General features: G+C 46.9%; 1 protein-coding gene across 1 annotated transcript; it reads left to right on the top strand.

Moving 5' to 3' along the window:
- FLACC1 (flagellum associated containing coiled-coil domains 1) lies at window positions 1–26,862 on the top strand. The gene is made up of 14 exons (XM_058548652.1): window positions 1–113; window positions 615–689; window positions 7,377–7,425; window positions 9,209–9,342; window positions 11,131–11,224; window positions 12,895–12,956; window positions 14,844–14,941; window positions 15,994–16,046; window positions 17,676–17,775; window positions 19,689–19,792; window positions 22,241–22,303; window positions 25,073–25,162; window positions 25,290–25,399; window positions 26,094–26,862. The coding sequence occupies exons 1-14, from the start codon at window positions 1–3 to the stop codon at window positions 26,215–26,217; spliced, it is 1,269 nt and encodes a 422-aa protein (XP_058404635.1). The 3' UTR covers window positions 26,218–26,862.
- The last annotated feature ends 153 nt before the right edge of the window (window positions 26,863–27,015 follow it).

Below are 27,015 nucleotides of genomic sequence, written 5' to 3'. Positions count from 1 at the left end.
ATGTACCCCAACCCTCTCATCTACTGCACCTGCCGGGACCCCTGGAACTCGGGAACACGGAAGCTAATCAAGACCCCTCAGCCACCAAGCAAGCCCTCCCCAGGGAAGCCCAAGTGAGGATTATCTGGGGTGGAGTGGGGCCTGGGGCTTGGGTTCCATTTGCAGCCTTCTTTCTTTCACAAGATTTCCAGACAGTCAGCTTGGCAGAGAAATCCTGAGAGGGCCAGGAAGCCTCACTTTGCCAGCTTTCCTGCTGGCCCGCTGCCTGCACATTGCTATTGCTGGTGCTGCCGAGCTTGGTGTCATGTTAAATGAGGGCATCTCAGGGTTAGTGCTGCAGGGAAAGGCCCATGGCAGCTGCCCCTCCTGTGGGACAAAGAGCTTTGGGAACTGGGGGTTGAGCTGTGCTGCCAACCCGGGGACCCCTTGGGACAGTGAACAAGTGCCAAGGCCTTCTGCCTGAGGTTCCTAAGACCATCCCAATTTTAAAGATTTCAGTTGTCAGACCATATATTCTGATTTGGGGTCACCGTGGGGATGTGCCTCATCTGGGGGTGCTACAACAGGTTTCTGAATTTCCAATTTTTTCTTTTTCATTTATTTTTCACTTTCAGGCTAACTCTTCTTCCTCCAGCTTCAAAAAGACAAAATTATGTCCAACCAACAACAAAACCTGTTGTCACCCCAAAGTAAGTATTTTCATGTCCATGGGGCAGGGATAGTCTGAGGTATGTGAATAAAATAATCTCCCTCCTTGGCCTCCACAGCCTTGCCTGACTTCAACCAATTGCTGCCAGGGGTGTCAGAGAATTGCCAGAATCCACTGTGATTCCCCCCAAACCTCAGGTCCTACCTGTAGACTCGGAGGCCCTCTGCACCCACAGCTTTCAAAGTCACTACCCATGAGCTCTCAACTGGGGTTCCCCAATAGCTGTTTCCTGCCCTAAAAGGCCACAATGCCCAACGCATGTCACAGGCAAAGAGCCCCCCATGTATTTATGGTGATGACTCACCCTTTTACTAATGTGTCTAAGATTTTCTGTAGATTCCAACTCTGTCTTTACTCATAAATTAAAATTTTTACCCGTATTTTATAAGCTTAGACATGTAACTTAGTTTTAGGCCTTTGCACGAATCTATGTATTCCATGTATTTATTTATTGGAAAGTATTTCTTGAGCATCTATCATTTGCTAGGCACTGTTTCAGGTGTGGGAAACAGCAGTGAACACAGCAAAGTCTGCTTTCCTGGGGCTCACAGTGCTATTTTATAAGGAGGTCAGGGCAAGTCCCTGTGTGAAGGGGACAGCAGGACTTGCTGATATCTGGAGCAAGCACTCCTGACAGAGGGAGCAGCCAGAACAAAGGCCCTGATAGGAACTTGCTTGGCATGTCTGCCTTTTTCCAGGAAAGCAAAGAGGCCACTGTGGTGGGAGTGGAGAAGTGGGGCGGGGGGATGAATTCAGAGAAGTAACAGAGATGATGAGTGTGGTCAGCAGAATAATGCCCCCAAAGATGTCCACATCCTATTCCCTGGAGACTGCGACTATGTTCTCTTACTTGCCAAGGGGGAATTAAGATTGCAGATGGAATCATGGTTGCTAATCAGCTGACTTTGAGCTAGACAGATTATCGGGGATTATCCAGGTAGGCCCAAGGTAATCACAAATGTCCTTATACATGACAGAGAAGGAGATGTGACAATAGAAGCAGACGTCAGGGGGAAGTCAAGATGGCAGCGTAAGCAGACTCTGAGCACACCTCCTCCCGCGGACACAGCCAATTTAGAACTATTCATGGAAAAATTACCCCTGAGAGAGAACTGAAAACTGGATAAGAGGAACCCTTGCAACAAAGGACAACCCTAATTGAGGTGGAAGAGGCAGAAACTCCCTTCAGGAGAGAAAAAATGCCACCTTCACAAGCTGCCAGCTGCACGGCCACCCGGGAGCAACACATAGGTCCGCAGCCCTCCCTGGAGGAGTGGGGCCCTGAGCCGGGGAGCGCCCCCACTGTGGGCATTTTGTGGACCCAGCACAATCGAGACAAGTGGCATAATATCTGATTTTGCCTGCCAGTAAAACATTGGGGAATACCCCCAGAAAAGCTGGTTCACAAAGAAATTAAAACCAGCTCTTAAAGGGCCCACGCACAAACTCACCCATTTCAGAAAGCAACCGAAAATCACCAGAAAGAAAGGTGCATAGTGCTTTGGTGAAAAGAGACTCACCTGATAGGCCCTGAGTGCATCTCGGTGAGAGGTGAGACCTCTCCAGGGACTGAGACATTGGCTGCGGCCATTGTTGTGGCCTGGTGTGGGTGTGCTGACAAGGACGCCATTGGAGTTCTCCCTGGGGCCTGCTAGCCCAGGTCTGCCCCACCCACCAGAGCACCAATTTAATCCAGCTCAGCCAGGGCAGGCAGCCCACCCTACAGACTGGCCCCACCCAACAACAAGCCCTCAGGCAACTTGTGGGCATGCATAGATTGGTGACTGGATTCTCTGCAGCCTGGCAACTGAGCCCACTTCAGTGGGGCAGGGCGTGCGCAAGAAGCGGGTGGAGAGTGTGGGGCAGTGGTGGAGTGTGTGGGGCTGCTGCCGTGGAGAGACTGGGTCCACTTTGGGAGGTCGGGGCGTGCACACGGGGCAGGACTGTGTTGACTGTGTGTGTGGACCTGTGGGCGGCAGGGTTTGTCAGCTGCAGAAGACTTGTGCTTCTCGAAGACCCACATAGTGGGTTTGCCTCACCTTCCAAAGCCTGAAACAATTGGATGCTCCGGTGCCTGAGGCCAGCCCCGCCCAGCTGCAATCCTCAGAGAGCTGACAAGAGACATAAAGGCTGGAGGCTTACAGCAATTGTAAGCCCCTGAGCCTAGCAACCTGCCACGCTGGGGGCCTACTCACTTAAAAGAAATACTGCAACACAAATGTGGTATTAGAACTTGCAGCCAACTGAGCTGGGGCTCCGCACACCTGATAAAGAGACTGAGGGGCCCACAACAACTACAAACAGCTGAGCATTACAACAGCTGACCAGGAGCATAACTCGGCCTACCTGGGCACATACAGGGAGAGCAAACAGGCCACAACAGAAGGACACACATAGGGCACATAGGGGTCACCCCTGGAACATTGAGAACTGAGGGAGCACACTGCAGGCCTCATAAGGCATCATTTGTATAAGGTCACCTATCCAAGAGCAGGAGATGTAGCTGACCTACCTAATACGTAGACACAAGCACAGGGAAAGAGGCAAAATGAGGAGGCAAAGGAATATATTCCAAGTAAGGGAACAGGACAAAACTCCAGAAAAGGAGCTAAGTGAAACAGAAATGAGCAACCTACTTGACAGAGAGTTCAAACTAAGAGTGTTAAGGATGCTCACTGATGTGGGGAGAATAGATGAACTCAGTGAGAATGTCAACAAAGAAATGGAAGATATGAAAAAGAACCAATCAGAAATGAAGAATACGATACTGGAAATGAAAAATTCACTAGAGGGACTCAAAAGCAGAGTAGAGGATACAGAAGTGTGCTGTGCTTCTGCACAGCAAAGGAAACCATCAACAAGTCAAAAAGACAACCTAACAACTGGGAGAAGATATTTGCAAACCATACTTCTGATAAGGGGTTAATCTCCAAAATATATAAAGAACTCATGCATATCAACAACAAAAAAAGTAACAACCCAATTAAAAAATGGGCCAAAGACCTGAACAGACATTTCTCCAAACAAGATATACAGGTGGCCAACAGACACATCAAAAGATGTTCAAAATCATTAACTATCAGGGAAATGCAAATCAAAACTATGATGAGATATCACCTCACGCCCGTCAGAATGGCTATAATTAACAAGAGAGGAAACAACATGTGTTGGAGAGGATGTGGAGAGAAGGGAACTCGTACACACTGCTGGTGGGAGTGCAAACTGGTGCAGCCACTATGGAAAACAGTGTGGAGATTCCTGAAAAAATCAAGGATAGAACTACCATATGATCCAGCTATTCCACTGTTGGGTATTTATCCAGAGAACTTGAAAACACCAATTTGTAAAGGTACATGCACCCCTGTGTTCATTGCAGCGTTATTCACAATAGCCAAGACTTGGAAGCAACCTAAGTGCCCATCAAGGGACCAATGGATAAAGAAGATGTGGTATATATACACAATGGAATACTACTCAGCCATAAGAAATGATGAAGTCCAGCCATTTGTGACAACATGGATGGACATTGAGGGTATTATGCAAAGTGAAATAAGTCAGAGGGAGAAGGTCAAATACCGTATGATTTCCTTCATTAAGTAGTAGATAATAACAACAATAAACAAACACATAGGAACAGAGATTGGATTGGTGGTTACCAGAGGGGAAGGGGGGAGGGAGGAGGGCGAAAGGGATAATTCGGCACATGTGTGTGCTGATGGGTTGTAATTGGTATTTGAGTGGTGAACATGATGTAATCTATGCAGAAATAGAAGTATAATGATGTACACCTGAAATTTATACAAGGTTATAAACCAATGTTACTGCAATAAACAAAAAATTTAAAAAAAAAGCAGCAGCAGCAGAGGTCAGAGTGATGCAATTGTTGGCTTTGAAGATGGAGGAAAAGGCCACTAGGAACAGGGGCAGCTTCCGGAGCTGGAAAAGGCAAGGAAGCATATTCTTCCAGGAAGAACACAGCCCTAGCAACAGTGAGCCCCATTTCAGACTTTGACCTCCAGAACTGTGAGATAGTAAGTTGGTGTTGTTTTAAGCCACCAAGCTTGTAGTAATTTGTTACAGCAGCAACAGGAAACTCATACAGTAAGGTTTGCTGGCCACCATAAGGACTGTGACTTTTACACTGAAAGGGGTGGTGTATTAGCTTCTGGGGCCACCATAACAAAAAAACACAGACTGGGTGGCTTAAGCAACAGAAATATATTTTCTCACAGTTTGGAGGCTGGATCCAAGACTAAGGTGCCGGCAGGGTTGGTTTCCCCTCAGGACTCTCTCCTTGGCTTGCAGATGGCCACCCACTTGCTGCCTTTTCACTTGTGCATGCGCATCCCTGGGGTGGGGGGGGGGGTCTCTGCGTGTCCTAGTCTCTCTTATAAGGACACCAGTAAAACTGGATTAGGGCCCATCCTAATGGCCTCATTTTAATTTAATCACCTCTTCAAAGGCCCAATCTCCAAATGCAGTCGCATTCTGAGACACCAGAGGTTGGGGCTTCAACATATGAATTTTGGGGGGGACACTACTTAGCCCATAACATATGGGAAGCCATCAGAGGATTCTGAGAGAAGTGACATGACCCAACTTGCATTTCGAAGGGACTGATCTGGCTACTGCATTGACAAAGTGTCACAATTTGGTCTGTGTAATTGGAGTAATCTGAGTAGGTTGACATGGACAAAAAGAGTAAAGGAGAGTCATTCTGAATCGACCTTATCTGGAAGTAAAGTAAAACTTGTCAGTGAGAGAAACACAGTTATACGACACAATGAGCACCCACGAAGCTCCTCTCTGACCCCTCCAGCGGTTCTGAAGTGAATGGGGAAGGTCTCTGTTTGCTCGAGGAGGTTTGCTGAGAGCAAAAAAATACATAAGCTCAAATCCATTGTTAGCTTTTTAAAGAGACCCAGGCCACCCAGTGGTTCCCCACCCTCACCCCCACCCAAGGCTTTCCTGAATTCGGAGAAAGCAAACCAAATCACCATTGAGGAGAGTTTCAGGTTTATGAATGGGAGCATGTGGTTGATATGAGTTGAGCTGCATTTTAAATGGTTGAAAGTCCTCTTGTAAATTACATGTGGGTGGCCGGCCCCGTGGCTTAGCAGTTGAGTGCACACGCTCCGCTACTGGCGGCCTGGGTTCGGATCCCGGGCGCACACCGACTCACCGCTTCTCCAGCCATGCTGAGGCCGCGTCCCACATACAGCAACTAGAAGGATGTGCAACTATGACATACAACTGTCTACTGGGGCTTTGAGGGGAAAAAAAAAAGGAGGAGGATTGGCAATAGATGTTAGCTCAGAGCCGGTCTTCTTCAGCAAAAAGAGGAGGATTAGCACGGACGTTAGCTCAGGGCTGATCGTCCTCACAAAAAAATAAATAAATAAATAAATTACATGTGGGCCCCATTGTATTATCCGTGTGTATTGTGCATTCATGCCATTTTTTTTTTTTTGTGAGGAAGATCGGCCCTGAGCTAACATCTGCCAATCCTCCTCTTTTTGCTGAGGAAGACTGGCCCTGGGCTAACATCTGTGCCCATCTTCCTCCACTTTATATGGGACGCTGCCACAGCATGGCTTGACAAGCGTCATGCCGTTTTTTAACACAGAGAATAATTTTTTTTGCCTGTTAAAGTTAAAATCAAAGGTTGATGGTCGCATCTAAGGTAGCCAAATCATTGGCCTGGTTTTCTGAGGCGATCCCTCAGTGCCTCTGTGGAGGCCCCCTCTGGGGGTGGGAGATGTGGGATCGAGACCAGACTGGTAGTTATTAACCGAGGTGGAGCTGCTTCCACCAGGGAAACCCCACGCCCCACAGGCAGAGTTACCCACAGACTCTGGAGCAGTCCCAGCATGGTAACCAACTCCACAACCCCTAGTGATATGGTCGTTTGCATCATGGGGAAAATGGAACTTCTAGAGCGGGTTTTGGGTGTCTATCTTCATAGCAGTCCCCTGATGGTATGAGTCCATGTGTGAGCGTATGTTGAGACAGAGAGGAGAGGGCCTAATGTCATACACCAAGGCCTAACCATTCTTGTCAGCACATCAGACGCTAGTTACTCTTGTTCCAATCATTCAACCTTCCAGGTGAGCTCCCTTAAAGACACTCTTGATATTTGGGACTCGATATTATGCTCACGTTTCTATATCTGAAAACAAAAATTAATTATGATCTCGGAATAGTAACACTTTGCTTATCCCGAATTCACTTAACTGACAATTTCAAGGTCCCAGAACCCGAGTTTCTGGTGCAAATAAGAAAGGCTGTTGTGCTGACAGCATAGATGTCACTAAACAACGTGTGCCTTACAGACTATGCGCCATGCTCATGGGACGGGCCTCTGGACCTTCTCTCCTAGCCTCTTGGCTCTTGTTGTTGGAACGGTTCTACTATTAGACCAGCGACTCGTCGCCTTCCCATGTTTTTACTACCTGCCATTTTATCGCAACCTGTAAACTGACGATCCCTGGACCATTAAACATTCCCTATTTCCAGAAATTGAATATTTTGAGGGCTGAAAGAGACCTCAGAGATCATCCCGGTAATGTCACTTTTTACAAATAAGCGATCGGATCGTGGTGCAGCTCCTAAGCTTTGAACTTCTCTTCATTCTCTGGTTGTTTCTGAGCAGGCCTTTCTCTTGCAGAGTGAAAATCCACTTAGGAAAACAAGAGGAGAGCAATAAATTACCTTATGTGAGTAAAAATGGGAAGAGGGCAGTGGGGCTAACATTTATTGAGCTCCTACTGTGTGCAGGCACGGGCCTTTTACACGTCCTTCCCTCATTGAATCTTTGCAATGGTCCTGTGAGGAGGGGCGGTAATGACTGCGTATAACATGTGCTGGAGTGTTCAGGGCCTGAATCCGCTCAGTCAGACCCTGAGAGGGCATTTAGTCTCTACTCTCTCTGCCTTGTGTGGGTAAGGAGAGGCGGCCAGTGTGCAGCTCGTGCCCAGATGCAAGAAACCATCTGCCGCGCTTGGAAAACCACAAACGCTAGGGAAGGGACCATCAGGGCACCAGGGGCAGCAGGGACGGGAGCTGCTGGAGAGATGGGGACACACCCAGAAGGACCTCACATCTGCCCAGGAGTTTGGGCCTAATCCTTCTGGTATCTGGGGGCGTTGGTGGGTCTGACACGGGCACAGGATCAGGTGAGACTTACATTCTAGGAAAAACACCCTCTAGTGGGATATTGTTGGTGCTTTTTACTACTTTCTGCTTTTATCTGTTTTCCTTTTTTTCTCCTTAAACAAGGATCATGCAGTCTCTTTTTTTTTTTTTTTTTTTGGTGAGGAAGATCAGCCCTGAGCTAACATCCATGCTAATCCTCCTCTTTTTGCTGAGGAAGACCAGCTCTGAGCTAACATCTATTGCCAATCCTCCTCCTTTTTTTCTCCAAAGCCCCAGTAGGTAGTTGTATGTCATAGTTCCACGTCCTTCTAGTTGCTGTATGTGGGACGCGGCCTCAGCATGGCGGGAGAAGCGGTGCGTCAGTGCGTGCCCAGTATCCGAACCCGGCCGCCAGTAGCGGAGCGCGTGCACTTAACCGCTAAGCCACGGGCCGGCCCATATGCAGTCCCTTAATAGCCAGGAAAAAAAATAGACAAACAAAAATGTAACAGCCCTCCCAGTGGTAAGGATGATGAACCTTAGCAGAGCCAGACTGAGGGCAGAAAGGCTGGGAAGGGATGGCCAGAGCCCAAGAGAGAGAGGACGGGGACCTCGGGCTGTCGGGCGGGGGGCATGGAGAGGAGAGGATGAGGCTGAAGTACATTTGGGAGACCACGGGGACAGGACTTGTGGTGCCACAGTCGTGTCCCACACAACTCTGGATGGTACAATTTATCCCGTCTATGCCACTGGTAGCCCTGCCGGATTTCTGACTTGTAGGGGCAGAAGAGGAACTGACTAAAATGGGTTCATTGGCTTGTTTTTGCAACCGTGCTAGGCATCTTCTCATATGTTATTTTGTTTTTTCCTCACAAAAGCCCTTTGAGGAAGAGTTATTATCCTCATTTTCTGATAAGGAAACTGAGGCACAGAAATGTTGAATAACTGTGGTTGGTGGCACAGCCAAGATTTAAACTCAGGCCTGTCTAATTCCAAAACTTGAGTGACTTCCGTAATGCCCGCACCTCCTGGCCTCCGGCCATGATGGAGGACGCAGAGGAGGAGCAGGGCTCCGAGGCAGAGTGTGGAGGGGCATCACCGGTTAGGCTTTGCTTGTGTTGAGCTTGAGAGGCCTATGGGGACATGCAGGAGCCAGTTGAGTCTTGCGATTGGATCTCAGGAGAGGAGTCTGGGCCCAAGGTAGGAGTGGGGGTGGGACCTGGGGAGGGCACAGGAGAGCCCTGGGCCTGGAACCCCATCTCACGTCTCTGTTTTTAGATGTGAGTGGGACACCAGTGGAGGATTGGGAGGAATGTCAGCACACCACGTCTGCAGTATTATCTCACCTTCCACCTTAATACCCAGGAAGTGATCAACGTGTCACCTGGCTATCGCCTCATTCGGAATAGGGAGCAGATTTCTGTCACCATGGGAGATGAGATGTTTAATAGGAAAAAGCGGTCGGAATCTGAGATCACGGACAAAGGCAAAATTTCCAGGTAATGTCTCTGGACCCACGTCCAGCTCTTCGGAGCTCTCTTTACCTGGCTTGGCCTGGCCTCAAGGACAAGCCCCGAAATTCTGTGCACAGTCCCTGCTCTGAGGGTGCTGTGAGGTCACTTCACTCCTCAGCCCTGCGTCTGCTCCTCCCTACACCCACCTCTCTGCTCTGATCCCATTAGAGTCAGGATGAAGGTCAAGTCAGGCAGCTGATCTGGAAAATGGATGGGTATAGTGTAATTCGTACTAAAGGAGAGCAATTGCTCCTGGAGGTAATAAACAAATGAAATATTCATAAAACTGTCTGAATTTGGAGGGTGAGAATTGAGAGTAAGTCAGTGTTTCTGGGAGGCCCGAGTATGCATCTCTGTTTCATTACGTCCAAAGATCCCACTCAGTTCATGCCTCTGGGAGATGCAGCGTGGAAGATTCTGGCCTGACTCCATCTCGGTGGAGCACACTGCTGTCCTCTCTGTCATTCAAGTCCCACCCACCCTCTATTGTCCATGTCATGTAGAGTCAGTCCCCACATCCTCTTCACTGCATCTCCTAAATCTCTCATTCATACCTTCTCCTTCCCCACCTGTTACTTCCTACCTGCACTATTGCAATGGCTCCCCATGAGTGTCTCCTCCTTGGACTTTAGCTTGCTGTAAAAATTATTTTTCCAAAACAGAAATCTAAAAGACCAAAAACAACAACAGAAAACACACACACACACATGCACACACACACAATTACCTACCTACTTATAAGTGTGTGGAAAGGATACAACCAAACCGCTAGCAGTGGTTTCATTTGGTGCAAGGCTGAAGGGTGCAGGCTGAGGGAGGCTGTCTCGTGGAGTCCCCCTTATCTGACCTGGCCCAGAGAAATCAGGCTCGAGACCCTGTCTTCCCCTCCTGTGGGAACCGTCAGCCTGTTTCCTTTGCCCTGCTCTCCCCAGCCCTCTGCAGGAGAAGAATGGGCTGTGCACCACTGTCAAGCCAGCACCCACAGCCACCTCTTGGGCTCATAAGGAAATTGTCATCAGTTGTGGCATAATAAGACACGATAGCCATGCTTGCGTCATTCCCTAGTAAAGCTGTGAGTACTGCTGATACGGAAGATCACGTTCAAAAGACGGGAGTTCTCTATTGGTCAACTCCCTGCTCACACCTTCGTGCCCTCTCCTCCTGTCTCCCCTCTTGTTTTCTCAGCCTCTTCTCTGCTCCACTGCACACAGCACTGCCTGCCACCCTGTCTACTCTGGCCCGACCAAATAGAGCTGAATCATCTTACAGACATCGGGGAGGCCCCAGGCCTAGAAGCACAGAAAACCAGTATCTATTCTGAAAGCACTCTGAAATCCCCTCTTCATCCTTTTCTGGCCCATTCCTTGTCCGTGGGTCACTGTCAGCATCAATCCTATTCCCCCACCGTCTCATTTCCTAATCCTCTGAACTTCTCCCTCCTCCATTTCAACTATTATTACCAAATCAAGGTCAAACCCTAATAGATTTCTGACATATTCTTCTTTCCCTTCTATTCAGTAGGGCACCAAACCACCCCTGCTCACTTCAGGCTAGCTTACCCAAAAGGGCCATGTCTGAGGCTCAACCGCCCTACTGCCAAATTCCTTCTCCCTGAGAACCCCTCTACCCCTCCACTCCCACCCCCTTGACGGGGGGGCAGGTGCAGAATATGGCCCGGCTCTCACCAGGCCAGAGCCAGTCTTGCTCAGGGAGGGTCCCGACTGGCAGGGAATGGAAGCTCTGTGGATGACAGGAGAATGACTTATCCCGCAGGACTGATATCATCACTGACCTAGGAGAGCAGATCTCAGAGCTGACAGTGATAATAGAGCAAATGAACAGAGACCACCAGTCTGCCCAAAAATTGGTGAGTGATCCTTGAGTGAGCCAACATCTCTATGGCTAGGGAAAGACCGGTATTTTCAGATCACCTGCTATGTGCCAGGCAAGAAGCCAGGCACTTTCCTCGTTGGGGACATGTTGTCCAGGCCACAGCTCTGAAGATGAGACCGCAGTCACCCGTAGTATTTCTCTGCATCCATCCTCGTCTGTAATTCCAGGAACTCAAGCCCCTCCTCAAGGCCTAACTCAATTTCCACTTCTCCGGGGGCCTCCGGTGTGTTCAGTGCCCTGTCCTCTCCACACTAGGGGGTGCCAGCCATTGCCTGTCAGGCCTGCTGTGGCTTTGGGGTAAGCTAAGCTCCAGAGGGACCAGCGCCGTCTGGGCTTTCAGGGCTGCTCAAAAGTTGCCCCAGAAGCCTCCAATGCCTACTTCCTGTTGCTGTTGAAACCCAAAGCCCACACTTCAGATATTATTGTTATTATTCAGTGCTGATATTAATTTGCACTCTTCATGTTTCCTGGGGGTTTTGGTGACACCTCCTTTAGATTTTACCATCTGTTTGATCACAGTCTCTTCTTCCCCATCCTGAGCAAGTGGGCCTGGTGGCCTGGGCTGGAGTGAGAAACCAGAGCAATGCTGACAAACAACCCCCACCCCCACCCCGCCTGTTGTTATTGAAACCCACTTGTGAAGGCTGACTTCCCGGCAGGCCCGCCCTCGCCCTCTGATGTGCCCCAGATGCGTCTGAGTTCCACAGTGACAGCCTGTGACTCAGGCTGAGACCGCCTCTACTGTTGATTTATTACTGTATTTATCTGAAAACGCTGCCAGGTTTATGGTTTCCTTCTACAGAAAGGAAATTGAGGCTCAGGAAGTTAACTAATTTGCTTGAGATCACTTACCTCATCGGTGGTGGGTTACTGGGCAAAATGCACATTTTCACTCCCTGAAGCATCGGCCCCACTGAAGACATACTCGGAGATTGTTTCCACGGAGGGACCTCAGATTGAGGTCCTTCAAATTCTCCCACCTGTGAACACCCCAAATTGTTGGGTGACCCTGTGGAAGGGAGGGGTGCTGGTGCCCCTGTGTAGTCAGAGGGACAAGGCCAGGCCCTGGCCCCTTATCTCAGCTGGCAGTGGGCGCTGACTAGTTTGGAAGTGTCCGTTCCTCTTGAGGCACTGGCCAGAAGGTCTGATGTGTTAGGATGAGGGTCACCTGGAAGTGAGCAAATCCTGAGCGCTTGAAACACAGGCTCTCTGCCGACGAGGACTTGGTAGCACTGGATTGTGAGTGCACTGAGGCAGGCTCTGAGTCTTAGGCCTCTTTGACTTTTCCAGGCCAAGCCCTTTGCTCAGTAAATGATTGTTCAATTGAGTTACGGATCTGAGAATCCGAAGGCCATGGTCCAGCAAAGGAGATGAGACCTGCCCGCAAAACGAGCTAGTGACAGAGGTGGTGTCCGTGCACCAACATTGCGAATGGATTACATGCCAAACAGCATGGAGCAAAGCAAGAATGGCTCCATTCCCTCAGTAGTGAGGTGCTCTCTGGCACTGCAGAGCACAAACGGGAGAGGCGTGGGGAGTGGGGCATGCCCCGTGAATGAGTGAGTGGGAAGGCTTCTCGGATGTTGCAGACTGGGATGGGGTGGGGTCCCCAGTCCTGGGTTGTTAATGCTGGCCTCTTTCCAGCTCTCCCGTGAAATGGATGTCCGCTGCGCTGAGATGCAGCAGAGCTTTGAAGACAAGACCAGGTATGCTTTCTGGCACAAGCCCTTCTGTGCTCACGGCCCTAAGGCTCCTGCATCCTTGAGGGATTTCAGCTCAGACGGTGCCAAATGGAGCTGGGGGGTGAGGGGTGGGGGAGGTGAGACACAGGTCTTTGGAGAACAGGAGGGTTTGACGTGAGGCCACTAAAAGGTAGCACAGAGAAGGTTATTCCTGGGTTTGCACGTTCTCATCCAATTATTTCATTTCAGTTATAATCTCCCTTTTTGTTGACCTCTGAGAAGAGCTATTCTTTGTTCTCTGTGAGATTTCTGTGGTAGACAGCTGTTGTTCTCAACCCAGCCTCCTCCTCCTCTTCCTCCTGCTCCTCCTCCTGCTCCGCCTCCTCCTCTTTCTCCCCCTCCTCCTCTCCCTCCTCCTGCTTCTCCCCCTCCGCCTCTTCTTTCTCCCCCTTCTCCTCTTCCTCATTCCCCTGCTTCTCCTCCTCCTCCTCGTTTTCCCCCTCCTCCTCTTCCCCCTCCTCCTCCTCCCCCTCTCCCCTCTACTCTCTCCCTGACTGCTAGGTCGGGGCATGGGCCAAAAGGGAAGAAGGTATGGGAGGAGCAGGAGCCAGAGCCACAAAGACAAGGCAAGAGGAAGTAAAGGAGATGTGTTGTCTCTGTGGGTAAGAAAACCGCAAAATCCTCTTCACACCACCTGCTGGGCACCGGAGCCGCCTCAGGCATCCTGGGGGAGAGAAGTCCTTCTGGTTCAGTCACAGACTTGCTTTTAAAAAATTTTTTTGTAATTAATTAATTTACTCATTTATTTTATAATAGACTTTATTTTTTAGAGCAGTTTTAGGCCATAGTAAAATAGTGCATAAAGTACAGAGAGTTCCCGTATAACCCCTTACACCACACCCCCACAATCTATGCCATTATTGACACCCTGCACCACCATGGTGTATATTACGACTGATGAACCTACACTGACTCGTCATTATCACCCAAAGTTCATAGTTTACATTAGTATTCACTCTTGGTGTTGTACACTCTGTGGTTCGGACAAATGTATGATGACATGTATCCATCATTATAGTATCATACAGAGTACTTTCACTGCCTTAAACATCCTCTGTGCTCTGCCCGTTCATCCCTCTCTCCCCCCAACCCCTGGCAACCACTGATCTTTTGACTGTCTCTGTAGCCGTGCCTTTTCCAGAATGTCATATAGTTGGAATCATACAGTGTGTAGTCTTTTCAAATTTGCCTTGTTCACTTACCAGTATGTGTTTAAGGTTCCTCCATGTCTTTCCATGGCTTGGCAGCTCATATGGCCTTTCATTTTAACACTCATCATGAACACTGGAATAGAGGCTGGGGAGACCCTGGGCTCTAAAATTATCCTAGGTGCTAATGCAGCCCATGGTTTCCCAAGAGAGCTGTAAGCAAAGACTGTGCTGTGAGGCAGCAGTCTCTGGCCCCCACTGGCTCCATTCAAAAGAGTGGTTGGCAAGGGCCGGCCCCGTGGCTTAGCGGTTAAGTGCGCGCGCTCCGCTGCTGGCGGCCCGGGTTCAGTTCCCGGGTGCACACCGACGCACCGCTTCTCCGGCCATGCTGAGGCCACGTCCCACATACAGCAACTAGAAGGATGTGCAACTATGACATACAACTATCTACTGGGGCTTTGGGGAAAAAAATAAATAAAATTTAAAAAAAAAGAATATATATTAAAAAAAAAAAAGAGTGGTTGGCGCAAACAGGGCTCTTCGCTCCCTTTTCTGCGTGGGTGCCAGGAGAATGCATATGGAAGTGAGGGCCCTGCAGCCTGCCCACCTGTGCCAGGGAGGGGAGGTGGGATCTGGTGAATGTGACAGCTCAGCTCGGGATTCTTTTCCTTGACAACTGCGGCCTTCTGCTGGGGTCCCACAGGAAGCTCAGAGAGGCCCACACAGCAGAGCTCAGCGAGTTGGAGAGCAACTACCAAGCAGCCTTGAAGGCAGAGAGGTTGGCTGCCCAGGAGAAACTAGGTATGGTCGGACCGGGGAGAACGACCCTGGTGAAGGGGCGGGAGCTTGACCATGTGGGTCTCGGGCCGAGGGACTCCCCTGTCCATGGGTGGGCTGTGGCTGGTCTCTCGAGGTTTCCTCCCAAGCCCAGGGAAAGAAGGTGACTGAGAATGAAACTGAAAAGAGGGAAACCAAGTCTACTGATGTCCTTCCTAGGCCCAGAAGATGGAAAGGCCTGAGACCAACTTTTGGGACCTGAGCAAGTCCCTTCACCTCCTTGAGTCTCAGTTTCCCCATCTGGGAATTGAGGACAATAATACCTGCCTTTATCAGAGGGATGAGAATGTGAAGGCACTTTTTAAAGTATATTCAGTGTTCTACAAATATAACACTATTGCAACTGAGCAAGTTTCCTCACCGTAAAATGATGGTGTCTCATTCAGTTCTAGCTGACACGCTGTGATTTCTGCGGCCCTGTAAGCCAGAGGGGTTATGTTGGCCATCTATTGCATTGTTTATGCTACCCTTGGGAAGGGCAGAGTGTGTATCCTTCAGAATTCTGAGTTTATAGACTAGTCTCCACAGGGGGAAGGAGAAACTCTATAACCTTCTCCCTTCCTTTTGCCTTACATTTTTTAAAGATATTTACACCTTGTTGACTTCACAATTTTCTAAAGAGATCATGCATTGTTTTCAAAATCAATGCACACTAAGAAGTGCTGTTTAAAAAGAGAGCAGCAGATGCATGCTGCAAGGTTTTGCTCCTCTTTTTCCCACAGACGTAGGTTTACTCTGGGCATGAGTTCTCAGACTTCATGTGCATCAGAATCGCCTGAGAAGCATATTATCGACAGATCATGGGCCTCTCCTCTGAGACCTCAATTCAGTAGATTTAGGGTGGGGTCCAGGCATCTGAATTTCAAATAAGTTTCCAGAGTGATTTCTGAGGCACACACGCTTTCACCGTCTAGGGGATGAGTTTGGGGTAGGGAAGGTAGAAGAGCTCACAGTTGAATTTGAAAATGTGCATTTCAGAGGAGTAATGACAACCCTGTTATTTTCCTTTTGTCCAGAGGAGATGGGAAAGGAATATAAATATTTGAAGAATATGTTTTATATGTATCAGGTAAGATTTGGAGCTCCTTGATGGATGAGGAGAGTAAGAAAAGCAAAGCTCCTTCCTGCTGATGACATTGGGATGAATCTAGAGCCCTTGCCCAGAAAATAATTCCTGAGATTCCCCGCTTCCCGGGACCTCAGTGGCACTAGCTGCACCCAGAGAGAAGAGTGAGCCTGCAGACTGCGATGGCTTCCGTGCGTGACGAGTCAGTCACCCAGACCCTAAGGAAGCCCATTGAAAAATACGTTTGTGATTACAAAAGTAACACCTGCTCATTTTTTTAATGACAATACAAAACCAAGAAAGAAAGAAAGAAAGTACTATCACCACCCCAAGATACCGCTAATGTCTGTACTTTATAACATCTTTTATGCTAGTAGAGTGCTAGGTCAAAAGGAATAAACATTTTAAAGGCTTTTGATACAGTTGGCCCAACTGGAATCCAGAAAGGCTGTATCACTGTATCTGTATCTGCTCCGCTCCCACAGCAGAGCACGGGGGTCTCCAGCCATCTCAGAACACAACCCATGCATTTAATTGGCTAATTTGATGGCGGCCCAGGGAAACAGGATATGATTTCCTCCTAGGGGGACGGGAGTGGCAGATGGGGAGTGGACAGGGCAAGGGCTGGGGTGGCAAGCCCCAACCCGTGGTGACCAACTAGCCCTGGTTGGCCCGGACTTTCCAGGTCTTAGCGCTGAAAGTCCGGAGCCCCAGAAAACAACTCAGTCCCAGGCAGACAAGGCCCACCTCTGAAATTCTATTCTCCACTCACAATTTCAGTTCTGAGCTTGTATCCAAAGCTCGTTTTTCACGCTGTACCTTGATAGAGTCGGGGAAAGCGTCACAGAGCAGCGCCTAAGAGAAGCGGCAGGGTGGCGGCAGGCAAGCTCTCCCGGTTTCCGCGGCACACTTCATGCTTGCGTCAGTTTGGGCCTCTCCAGAGGGTTGACCTCTAGCTAAACCGACCTGCCCACCAGTCTCAAAGAGGATGAGCGAGAACCTCTATCTAAATGGCCACAAACAATTATAGACGAGCTCTGATGCTGAGTCCGGTGCGAAGCCTGCTGCTGACCTGAACGGCGAGGGGGCCAGTGTCCTGAGACCTTACAGCCGCAGCCAGATCCTGAGTCTTCCCCTCCTGCCATCCCACCTCATGGAGTCTGAACCAACCCCCAGGACTGCATCGGGCTAGGTTTATTTAACCTCAACCACAAAGGAAGTTAGGCTTGCTGAGGAAAAGTAGACACTCTGAAAAGTATCCCATTGTTTTCTAAGTGTTCAGTTAACTACGAGGCCATTCCCTTGTTTCTTCGTGTGCTATTGATTCATGGTTCAGAGAGCGCTGACCTGTGCGTCCTCATGGGGGCCCTCCCTATCTTCAAAGGAAACCCTGATCCAGGGGGGCAAACACATGCAGAGTTCGCCTTTGACTTTCAGGGTCCGCAGGCCCTCAGGTGGGCTGGGCTGGAATTTACCTCCATCAGCCCCGCATGTCGGGGCCCCCTAGCACGAGTCCCAGGTGAGGGAAGCTGCACTGTGCTGAGGGTGGGTGTGCAGTGCTGGGGGGCCTCCCAGCCTCTCCAGGTGTCCTTTCTCAGCACCTTCTCTTTGTGGTGCCCTGTGCCTCCACAGGACAGCATTCATGATGAGCTGGAGGATAAGTGGTCAGAGAAGAAGGCAGAATGGGAGAAGGATGAGAAGCTGGAGTGGGAAAAGATCCTGCTACAGCAAAGTGAGTACAGACACTTCTGACTTTTCCATGACAGGTGCACCAAAAAACTGCCATTAAGCTTGGTCTCCACTCGAGGAAGGCAACCTTGGGTTCACTGAGGGTGACGGGCCACATGGCTGGTCTCCTGAATGCAAGGTGCCTGGGGTTTTTAAGAAAGTGACAACAAGGATGGAGTCTTCTATGAAGTTCAGCCACCTGGGAGTCTAAGCCCACACCTGCCAAAACTCACTGGTTCCAAGTTCGGCCATCGTGGGCTACAACAAGCTTTGGGACATCTGTAGGAGTGTAGGCTTATTATCTGGATACAGGTGACCCCACAGTTCCAGAAAAAATTTCTTGAATTAGAGTTTCAAATATTCAGTTGTTTGGAGAGGGCAATACAATCCATTATACTGAGAGCCTCTATATTCCCACATCCCTCCAAAGGAAGCCATGTTTGATTATACATATATGATTACATATATTATGTATATTGATTATATACAAATTTATTATATATATGTATAATTGAGCTATCATTGACATATAACATTGTGTAAGTTTCAAGTATACAACATGTTGATTTGATACATTTATATATTGCTCTCTCTATTTTTTTTTTTCCTGGTGAGGAAGATTAGCCCTCAGCTAACCTCTGTTGCCAATCCTATTCTTTTTCCTGAGGGAGATTGGCCCTGAGCTAACATCTGTGCCCTTCTTCCTCTACTTTATATGGGATGCCACCACAGCATGGCCTGACAAGAGGTGCATAGGTAGGCACCCGGGATCCAAACCTGCTAACCCTGGCCGCCGAAGCAGAGCACGCGCACTTAATCACTACACCACCAGGCCGGCCCCCTATTGCTCTATGTTTTTAATCTTTCCAACACTTAGCACAGAGTTTGGGTCATACAGAGTGCTCTACAGATGAGCTTCCTACCCGCACTGAGCTTCTTCGTAAATGGAAAAAGGAGAGAGGAGTTCACCGAGCCTCTGCTCCCTGAGCTACAGGACTAGTTGAGGCAGGAGGGGGGCCTCTATAAACCTATTCCACATCCTACCCCCACCCAATTCATATCAGATTTTGTTGATTTTAACAAATTAGTCATTTAAATGCAGATACTCCCTGGGGAAGTTTATCCTCAAGGTCGTTCCTACCCGGCTGGCGACTCGGGACTGTGAGAAGGCAGCATGAGTACCTGGAGTTAAGACGGGAACAGAGAGTGGCGCTGCTCCGGTTTGAGGCGTGACCTGGAATCCTGGGTGGCATAGCCCGGGTCATCTCCCGACTCCTGGCTATCACACACGTCCCATGTTGTCAAAGTCTAAGTTAAGGCGTTACAACCAGTTTTGGAGGACCAGTCGTTAGCTGCTTGTAGTGAATCTCCGTCCAGACTTGTCCTGTGAGCCCAGGGGTTGCCTCTCTCTCCACCCCCAGCACCGCGATCCTGAAGAGATTTGTGTCAGCCCTCACGCCTGCTTCCTCTTGTTTAGCATTGAGGCACTGCTGGCAGGTTCCGCAAACCATTTAAGCTTACCTCCACCCCAGGGCTAAGTACTGAATGGATTGTATTGTTGGAAAAGTCACATTAGCCAAGAGCTGTATTTTAAGATAAAGATATCCAAGAAAGCGTAGCGGTTACTTCACCAGAGGGAGTGGACAAAATAATAAGCAACAGATCCAAAATAAACCACGTGAACAGAACCAGAGACGTCAGAGGTAAGTCCCACATGGGGACGTGATTGAGAACCAGCACCGTGTTAGCCTCACTCTCAAGCATCTCTGGGTGGGCGTCAGAGGCCTGACACCAGGGTGAAAGACCTTGAGTCTGACCCAGTCTGGAATTTCTATTATCTTCAGATATTCTGGCTTTGTCTCTGCCTCTGTTTTTCACTCATCTACACATATATCTGACTTCCTCTCACCTCCACAGAACATAAGATGACAAAGAAGTTTGAATTAGAGTCAGAGGAAGAAAGGAAGAAAATAAAGGACTCCCACAGTGCTGTCTTTGAGAACTTCAATCGCGAGAAGGAGGTAACTGAGCCCACAGCACGTCAGGGTTTGGATGTGCAGTCTAGATGGGACATCAGCTCTCAGGTGTGCCTGGGTAATTAGGCGAGCTTTTTGTCTTTAGGGACCTATTCCTCCTTTCCTAGCTGCCCTGGAAATACATGCAAGTAGACTGACAATCTTGCTATCCTTTATGTAGACAGTCTTACCATAGGGTTATTGGAATGAGAATTGTAGTTAACAGGAAATAATAGAATGCTAAACGTATATATAGAACCTGAAACTCCCAATTTTGCCAAAATCCCAGTCTCTGAATGTCCTTCTTGTCCTTGCAGCTGAAGAGAAAGGGCACTGTTGCAAACTAAACTCAGCAAATTTGGTCATGAACACCTCTTACTAAACAAGAGTAGCTACCTAAAGTTAGAGGTGGGCGAGGGTTAGCTACTCCTGTCAGTCACTCCTGCACAACCTTGATATTGATACGAGGTTATAATGAAAGCAGGTCTCAGACCAAATTCCACCAAACACACGGACATTTGCTAAACGAACATGCGTTAACAGGCAGGTCCCAAGCAGTTATACCACCAGCTCTCTGAGCTTTTGGGCGCATGAAAGATTCATCAGAGTTATACACAACAGTATTACAGAGGCAGGACTCTGTAACCCTTGTAGTCAGCGTCAGGCAACCAGAGCTCCTCCTCAGCAGGACGCAGGATCATTTAGGAGTCAAGTCTTAGACGCCGTCCCTAAGTGCACAGGGTACACGCTTTGTTAGATTCTTGTACCCTTTTCGTGCAAAATGGAGAGTGTCTCTAAAATATTTTAGCATGAATATTCCATTTTTAAGAGCACATTTCTCACCATCATGCTAATTGAAAAGCTGCTAATTTCACCAATAAAAGCCTTTTTCTGGCATTCGCTATATAACTGAGCAAAACAATAATGAGAAGACGGGGCGTGCTCTGCAGTATGTCTAGTGCTTCTGCGGTCCAGAGAGCTCAGAATAAGAGGCAGCAGTTCCTCTGGGGGGAGAGATTTGATCACCTGATGTATCCCTTCCTCCCCCTATTTTCTCCCTAGTGATGGTGACTATAAATCTGTAAATGAGTGCTTTGTGTCTCTCTCTCTTTTCTCTCATTGAGGTGTAATTTATACTTAGCAAAATGCACAGATAGGAAGTGTGCAGTTTGATAGGTTTTGACAAATGTATACATCCATGTAACCAACACTCAAATCAAGATCTAGAACATTTCATCAACCCAGAAAGCACTCTGTTCCTTTCCACTTAAGCCCTATCTCCCTCAAAACCTGCCCCAAGACAGCCCCTCTTTCAATTCCTACACCATAGATTAGTTTTGCTTTTTTACATGATTACAGTTTTAGTTTCCCTGATGACTAATTATGTTGGGCAATTTTTCATATGCTTATTGGACCATTTCTACATCTTCTTTTGTGAAGTGTCAATTCTTTTGCCGTTTAAAAAACTTGGGTTATTTATCTTTTTATTATTGATATGTAGGAGTACTTTTTGCACTATGGATACGAGTTCTTTGTCAGACACACATGTTGTGAATTCTGCCTGCCAGCCTGTGGTTTGCCTTTGCATTTTGCTCATGTTGTCTTTCGATGTGCAGAAGTTTTTAATTTCGATGAAAGTCAAATTACCAATTTTTTGCTTTTATGGTTACAGCTTTTTGTGTCCTCTCTAGGAAATTGTTACCTATTCCAAGAACATGAAGATGTTCTATTTTTTAAAAAGGTTTATAACTTTAGCTTTTATGATTCTAGGATCCATTTTGAATAATTCTTGTGTATGGAGTGAGGTAGAGGTCACAGGTCTTTTTTTTCCATATGAACATCCGTTTGTTCCAGAATGATTTGTGGAAAAAACTTTCCTTTCTCCAGTAAGTTGCCTTGGTGTCTTTGATGTATTTGGGGGGTAGGAGAGACTCTCCCTTCCATTCCATTCAACTATTTGTCTGTGCTTAGATCAATAACACATTGTCTTAATTACTGTAGCTTGAAATCAGGAAGTGAAAATCTTCTAACTTTGCTCTTGTTTTTCAAGATTATTCTGACTCTTCTATATCCTTTGTATTTCTATATAAATTTTAGAATTATCTTGGTAAGAAATCCTGCTGGTATTTTGACTGGGATTGCATTGAATATAAAGTTCGTTCTGTGGAGAACTGGATATTTAACAGTATTACATGTATACACTAACAAGAAAAGCCTTTCGTGAAAATATAATTTCCTTTAATACTTGTCAATGTGCTAAGGTTGAACACGAGTAACATTTTCATTATTTAACTTCAACACGTCATGTCATTGGTTTATAATATGTGCTTCCTTAAACCAATATCTAAACTTTGTTAAATATTATATTCCTGAATCCTACTTTGGCTTTCTTAATTTTCTGAAACAAGTGCCACAACCCCAGTGCTGACCTTTTCCAAAAAAAATTATTTCTAGGAGCTCTTGAAACAACATGAAAGGGACACTTTGCAATTAGAGGAGCTGAGAAAGACCAAAGAGGTAAACTTTTTCATTTTTCCTGTGGAATTAGCACCTTACAAATACATCAGTAAAATAATATACTTTCTTTTTTTTTCATTTTTCCCCCCAAAGCCCCAGTAGATAGTTGTATGTCATAGCTGCACATCCTTCTAGTTGCTGTTATAATATACTTTCAATAAAATGGAATCTATGATAATTTTCCTAAAAACAAAAAAATGGAAGACCTAACGCTGAGTTTGCTGGATTCAATAAGTCAAAAAAGATTTTAGAACTATCTGTAAAACAAAGCCATTGGTGTCTTTTTAGAGCCATATTTGAACAAATACACGAGCAATATACTGTGTGATCTTCAGGGTCAGGTGCCTTCCGTTTCTAGTAAGGCTCAAACTCTGAAATGGCCCTGACTGCTAAAATGCCCAATTCTTCCCTTAAGCTCTGAAAAGTACAATACTATCCCCTGGGAACTCTGGCTCCAAACCTCTCCTTAAAACTCTGAGTATACCTCACCCCTCACAGCCTCCTCAAGGAACTCTGTTCTTCTGGGACAATTTTTGGCACTTCCATGTGGGAGACACCTGAAGGGAAGCTGTTCAAACCCACAAACTGCCTTGTGCTTCTTCTTTCACTGGGAATTTAATTTGGATCCAGAATGGTCAAATTTGGGAAGAGATTAGCCATTCTGAGAGTGTGGAATGACGTCTTGGAGCCCAGACAGGGCTTCAGCATTGTCGGGCACACAGACTACCCTGTTCTACAAGGCGAAGGAATGGGCTTTGGAGCAAGGTAGACCCAGTGAATCGTAAGAACTGCTTTGCCAAACTTGTCTACGAAGCCTATCATTTGTATCATTTCTGGGTCTCTTTCTATTAATTGATTTTGCTGCTTGTTTATGGTCATATTTTCTTGCTTGTTTGCATGCCTGGTAAGTTTTTACTGGATGCCACCCATTGTGAAGTTTACCTGTTGGGTGCTGAATATTTTTGTATTCCTTTAAGTGTTGTTGAGCTTTGTGCTGGTATTCAGTTAAGTTACTCAGAAACAGTTTGATCTTTTCAAACTTTGCTTTTCAGCTTTTTTGGCCAGGATTAAAGCAATCTTTAGTCGACGGCTAATTTTTCCCCACTACTGAGATAATAATCTGCGTAGTCTACGCAATAGTCTGTGTATTAGCAGGATTTTTCTACACCGGCGGTGGGAATATGAACTATTCCCAGTCCTGTGTTGACCCCAGGGATTGTTCTACCTGCTTCCTGCTGGTGGTTCTTTCCCCCAACCTCATCTCCCTCTATTTCTTCCCCTCCGTCAAGCCACTCCAGTGGCCCTGGGATTCTTGCTGTTTCTTTAACAGGCCAGGATGCTCCCACTTTGGGCTCTTTGCACTTGACATTCTCTCTTCCTGGAAAGCCATTTCCCAGATACACACACAGCTAACATCCTTACCTCCTTCCGGTCTTGACTCAAATGTCACATTCTCGGGCTACTCTATTTAAAGGCCCAGCCACTTGCCCGCACTTCCTTTCCTTGTTTTATTTTTCTGCATAGACTTATGACCATCTAACCTGAAAAACTCATTGAAGGCAGGGATTTTTGTCCGTTTTCTTTACTGCCAATCCCCAGTTTCTAGAACAGTGCCTGGCACATCATAGTCATCCAGTAAACAGCAATTGATTTTTGAATGAATAAATAAATGAAAGAATGCAGAATGACCTGGTACAGTGCTTTGCACAATGCAGTTGCAGTAAGTGATTGTACCTCTCCAGTTTATGCATCCTGGGAGGATGCTCTTTACATGGGAAGAGCTCTGGGAACATGTCGGAGTTAAATGAGGCCGACACCTGAGAGCAGAGACCCATCGAGTTCATTGTTATAGTCTCTTCAGTATCTATCTAAAGTAGATTCCACACTTATCCCTTCCCTGCACTTATACTGCATCCTTGGTTTGTTTTCAATTTATTATTCTAATTATTTTATTTAATTTTATTTATTTTTTTTACGTTTCCCTCACTAAAGGTATCCCCATAAAAATAGCAATTATATCTGTCTTCTTCATCGTAATATTCTTGGTGCCTAATACAGTAGTAGATTTTTTCTAATTAATAGACTATTTTCTAGAGCAGTGTTAGGTTTATTGAAAAATTAAGCACGAAGTACAGAGATATCCCATATACTCCCCCTGAACCATACAATTTCCTCTACTGTTAACATCTTGCATTTGCGTGGTACATTTGTTACAGCTGATGAACCAGTATCGATACATCGTTTTTAACTGAAGTCCATAATTCACGTTAGGGTTGCTCTTTGTCTTGTACGTTCTCTAGATTTTGTCAAATGCCTCATGCCGTGTATCCACCATTGCAGTAGTACAGAATACTTTCTCTGCCCTAAAAATCCTCTGTCCTCCACCTGTTCATCCCTTGCTTCCCCTCCCAACCCCCGGCAACCACTGATCTTTTTACTGTGTCTATAGTTTTGCCTTTTCCAGAATGTCATATAGCTGCAATCTGTAGTAGATACTTAACAAACATTTGTTTAATGAATAAATGATTGGTAACTGTTGTGGCAACCCACGCGAGCTCTGGTGAGGGCTGGCTCTGGGGCAGTGACAGAAGAGGGACTAGATAGGGGCGAGGCATAGAGGAGGTAGAATTAACAGGGCCTAGTGACTGAATGGTGCAGGAGAAAGAGTCGCTAAAGTCAAGTCTTCACATTCTAGTCCAGGTGCCCCAGAGAAGAGAATAAACGGGTAGACATTGTCACGATGTCCTGAAACAGTGTCTTCTCACACAGGTCATAGAGGAAGAGTTGCACGCACAAGCTCTTATCCTAGAATCACTTAACATAACCCTCTACCAAACCCAGATGGAACTCCAGAAAGAGGTGAGTCCTGGAGGGGGGATGGGAGTGGCGGGGAGGAACCCAGGTGTCTGTGCAGCCCTGCCTTGTGGCTCTCTCTGGGTGACTCTAGTTTGGGAAAGATGGCTATTATCATTTATATGTCTTTCAGAAAGCTGTGGTGGGAAATCTAGAGCAAACACTCCAGGCCAAGCTTGCTGAAGCTGAAGAAAAGTTTAAATACACCATACAGCTCCTGACAGAAGAAAACATTCATCTAAGGTGAAATGATGCTGCTCAAAAAGACAGGGCTGAGTTAAATCTAGAAAATGGGAGGGCGTTTGGGTGAGGAATAGGTGAAGATGAGCCCAGGGATTCCCTAATGAAGTCAAGACACGGGCGTTTTTGGGAGAGGGATGCTCAGTCTGAGCCTGGCCACAGAAGTTACCTGCTGAGGGCAGACAGTTCATCTCAAGTGGTGCTGGGAATGTGTGTAGATTCCTCTCCCTTATCTATGTCTGATTTTGCCAAACGACACATGAGATTTATCTGAGAGTCTCTGAGTTTACTCAGTTCTGTGACTGAGGATTATTTTTCAATCAGTCTCCCTTTAGAGTTTAGAGGGTTAGGTGTCAATGCTTTGCCCTTAGATACAGCTGCATCTGGTTCCTGTGGAAATCAGCTTCAGGTCAGAAATTATACTGTTACCCGAAGAGGCATCTCAACTCATTGAAATAATTTTTGGTCAATACTTTAATAAAGGGAAGTTATTCATCATGTTAATCTAGTAGTAAATTCCTCCCATGGGAATTTGGCCACCCAACTATCATATCTCACTAAATCCAAAGCTGCTACAAGTAATGCGTGAGACTGCCCCCCAGTGAAGAAATGAAGCCACATTTCTCTCCCCCTAGATACCCCACACCCCTTTCTACCCATTGAGTCTATAGTGATAACATCTTCTCTTTCTTTATAGGCAAAAGATAATTGCCAAGAATGAAGAAATTTATGAACGACATAGGAGATCACCTTCTATTACCATTTATGAGGAAGATTCTGACACTTTAGAAGATGGCACCAAAAAAAGACAAGAATTATGAGCAGAAAAGTTGTTCTCCATCACCAAGGATGGTAGGAACCCCTTCTCTGTGGGCCTAGAGAACCGCTATGAGGTTTTCTTGAGAAATGTGTATAGTGAGTTTAGTTTTTGGGTTGCTTTGATTCTACTTCTGTCTTTTCACAATTTGCTTCCCTCTGAGTGATTGGGAACATCTGAATTCTCATCTCAATTACATAGATTTTCATGACTCTTCATTGAAAAGTGATGTTCTCAGTACCTGGAACTGAGCTTTCTCTGGGCTGTGTACTATTTTCTCTTCTCCCGTTACATATTTCATTAGGAAGACACTGAGCTGAAGAATTTCTTCCTATTAAATGTTGACTATATTTTGGGGTGTACCTTTTGTCCCCCTGGTGCATTTAGCTAGCCGGAAGCATAATTTATTGATTTGATTCCAAAGACCTTTTCTCTCCTACATGTGTCCCCACTGCCCCACCTCCCTAACCTATGATTTGGGAAGAGTTTCTGATGATTCTTGCCACTTCTCTAAACCATTTCCAGAATTCAAATGCCCACAGGGCAGGCAACATAAATAAATGAAGTGGGCTGGACATAAGGAAAAAGGAAAGCACGAGCCCAGTGATAAATGGTAGTTGGCAGTCCCCTCAATGGAGGGGACTGGGCAGTTGGGGGATAAGGGGATGGGGACTGGGTGAACCCATTCCACTGTTGCCATACATGAGCATGGGGTCAATGTGGTCAGATAGTCTGATTTTTCAAAAGAAGATATTCTGGTTTTTATGTGACATCTCCCAATTTTTAAACATGGGCAACAAAT

Source organism: Diceros bicornis, chromosome 10 (genome assembly GCF_020826845.1).
Source record: "Diceros bicornis minor isolate mBicDic1 chromosome 10, mDicBic1.mat.cur, whole genome shotgun sequence".
Lineage (NCBI taxonomy): Eukaryota > Metazoa > Chordata > Mammalia > Perissodactyla > Rhinocerotidae > Diceros > Diceros bicornis.
Note: the sequence above shows the minus strand (reverse complement) of the source record. Positions and strands in the feature narration are given on the sequence as shown.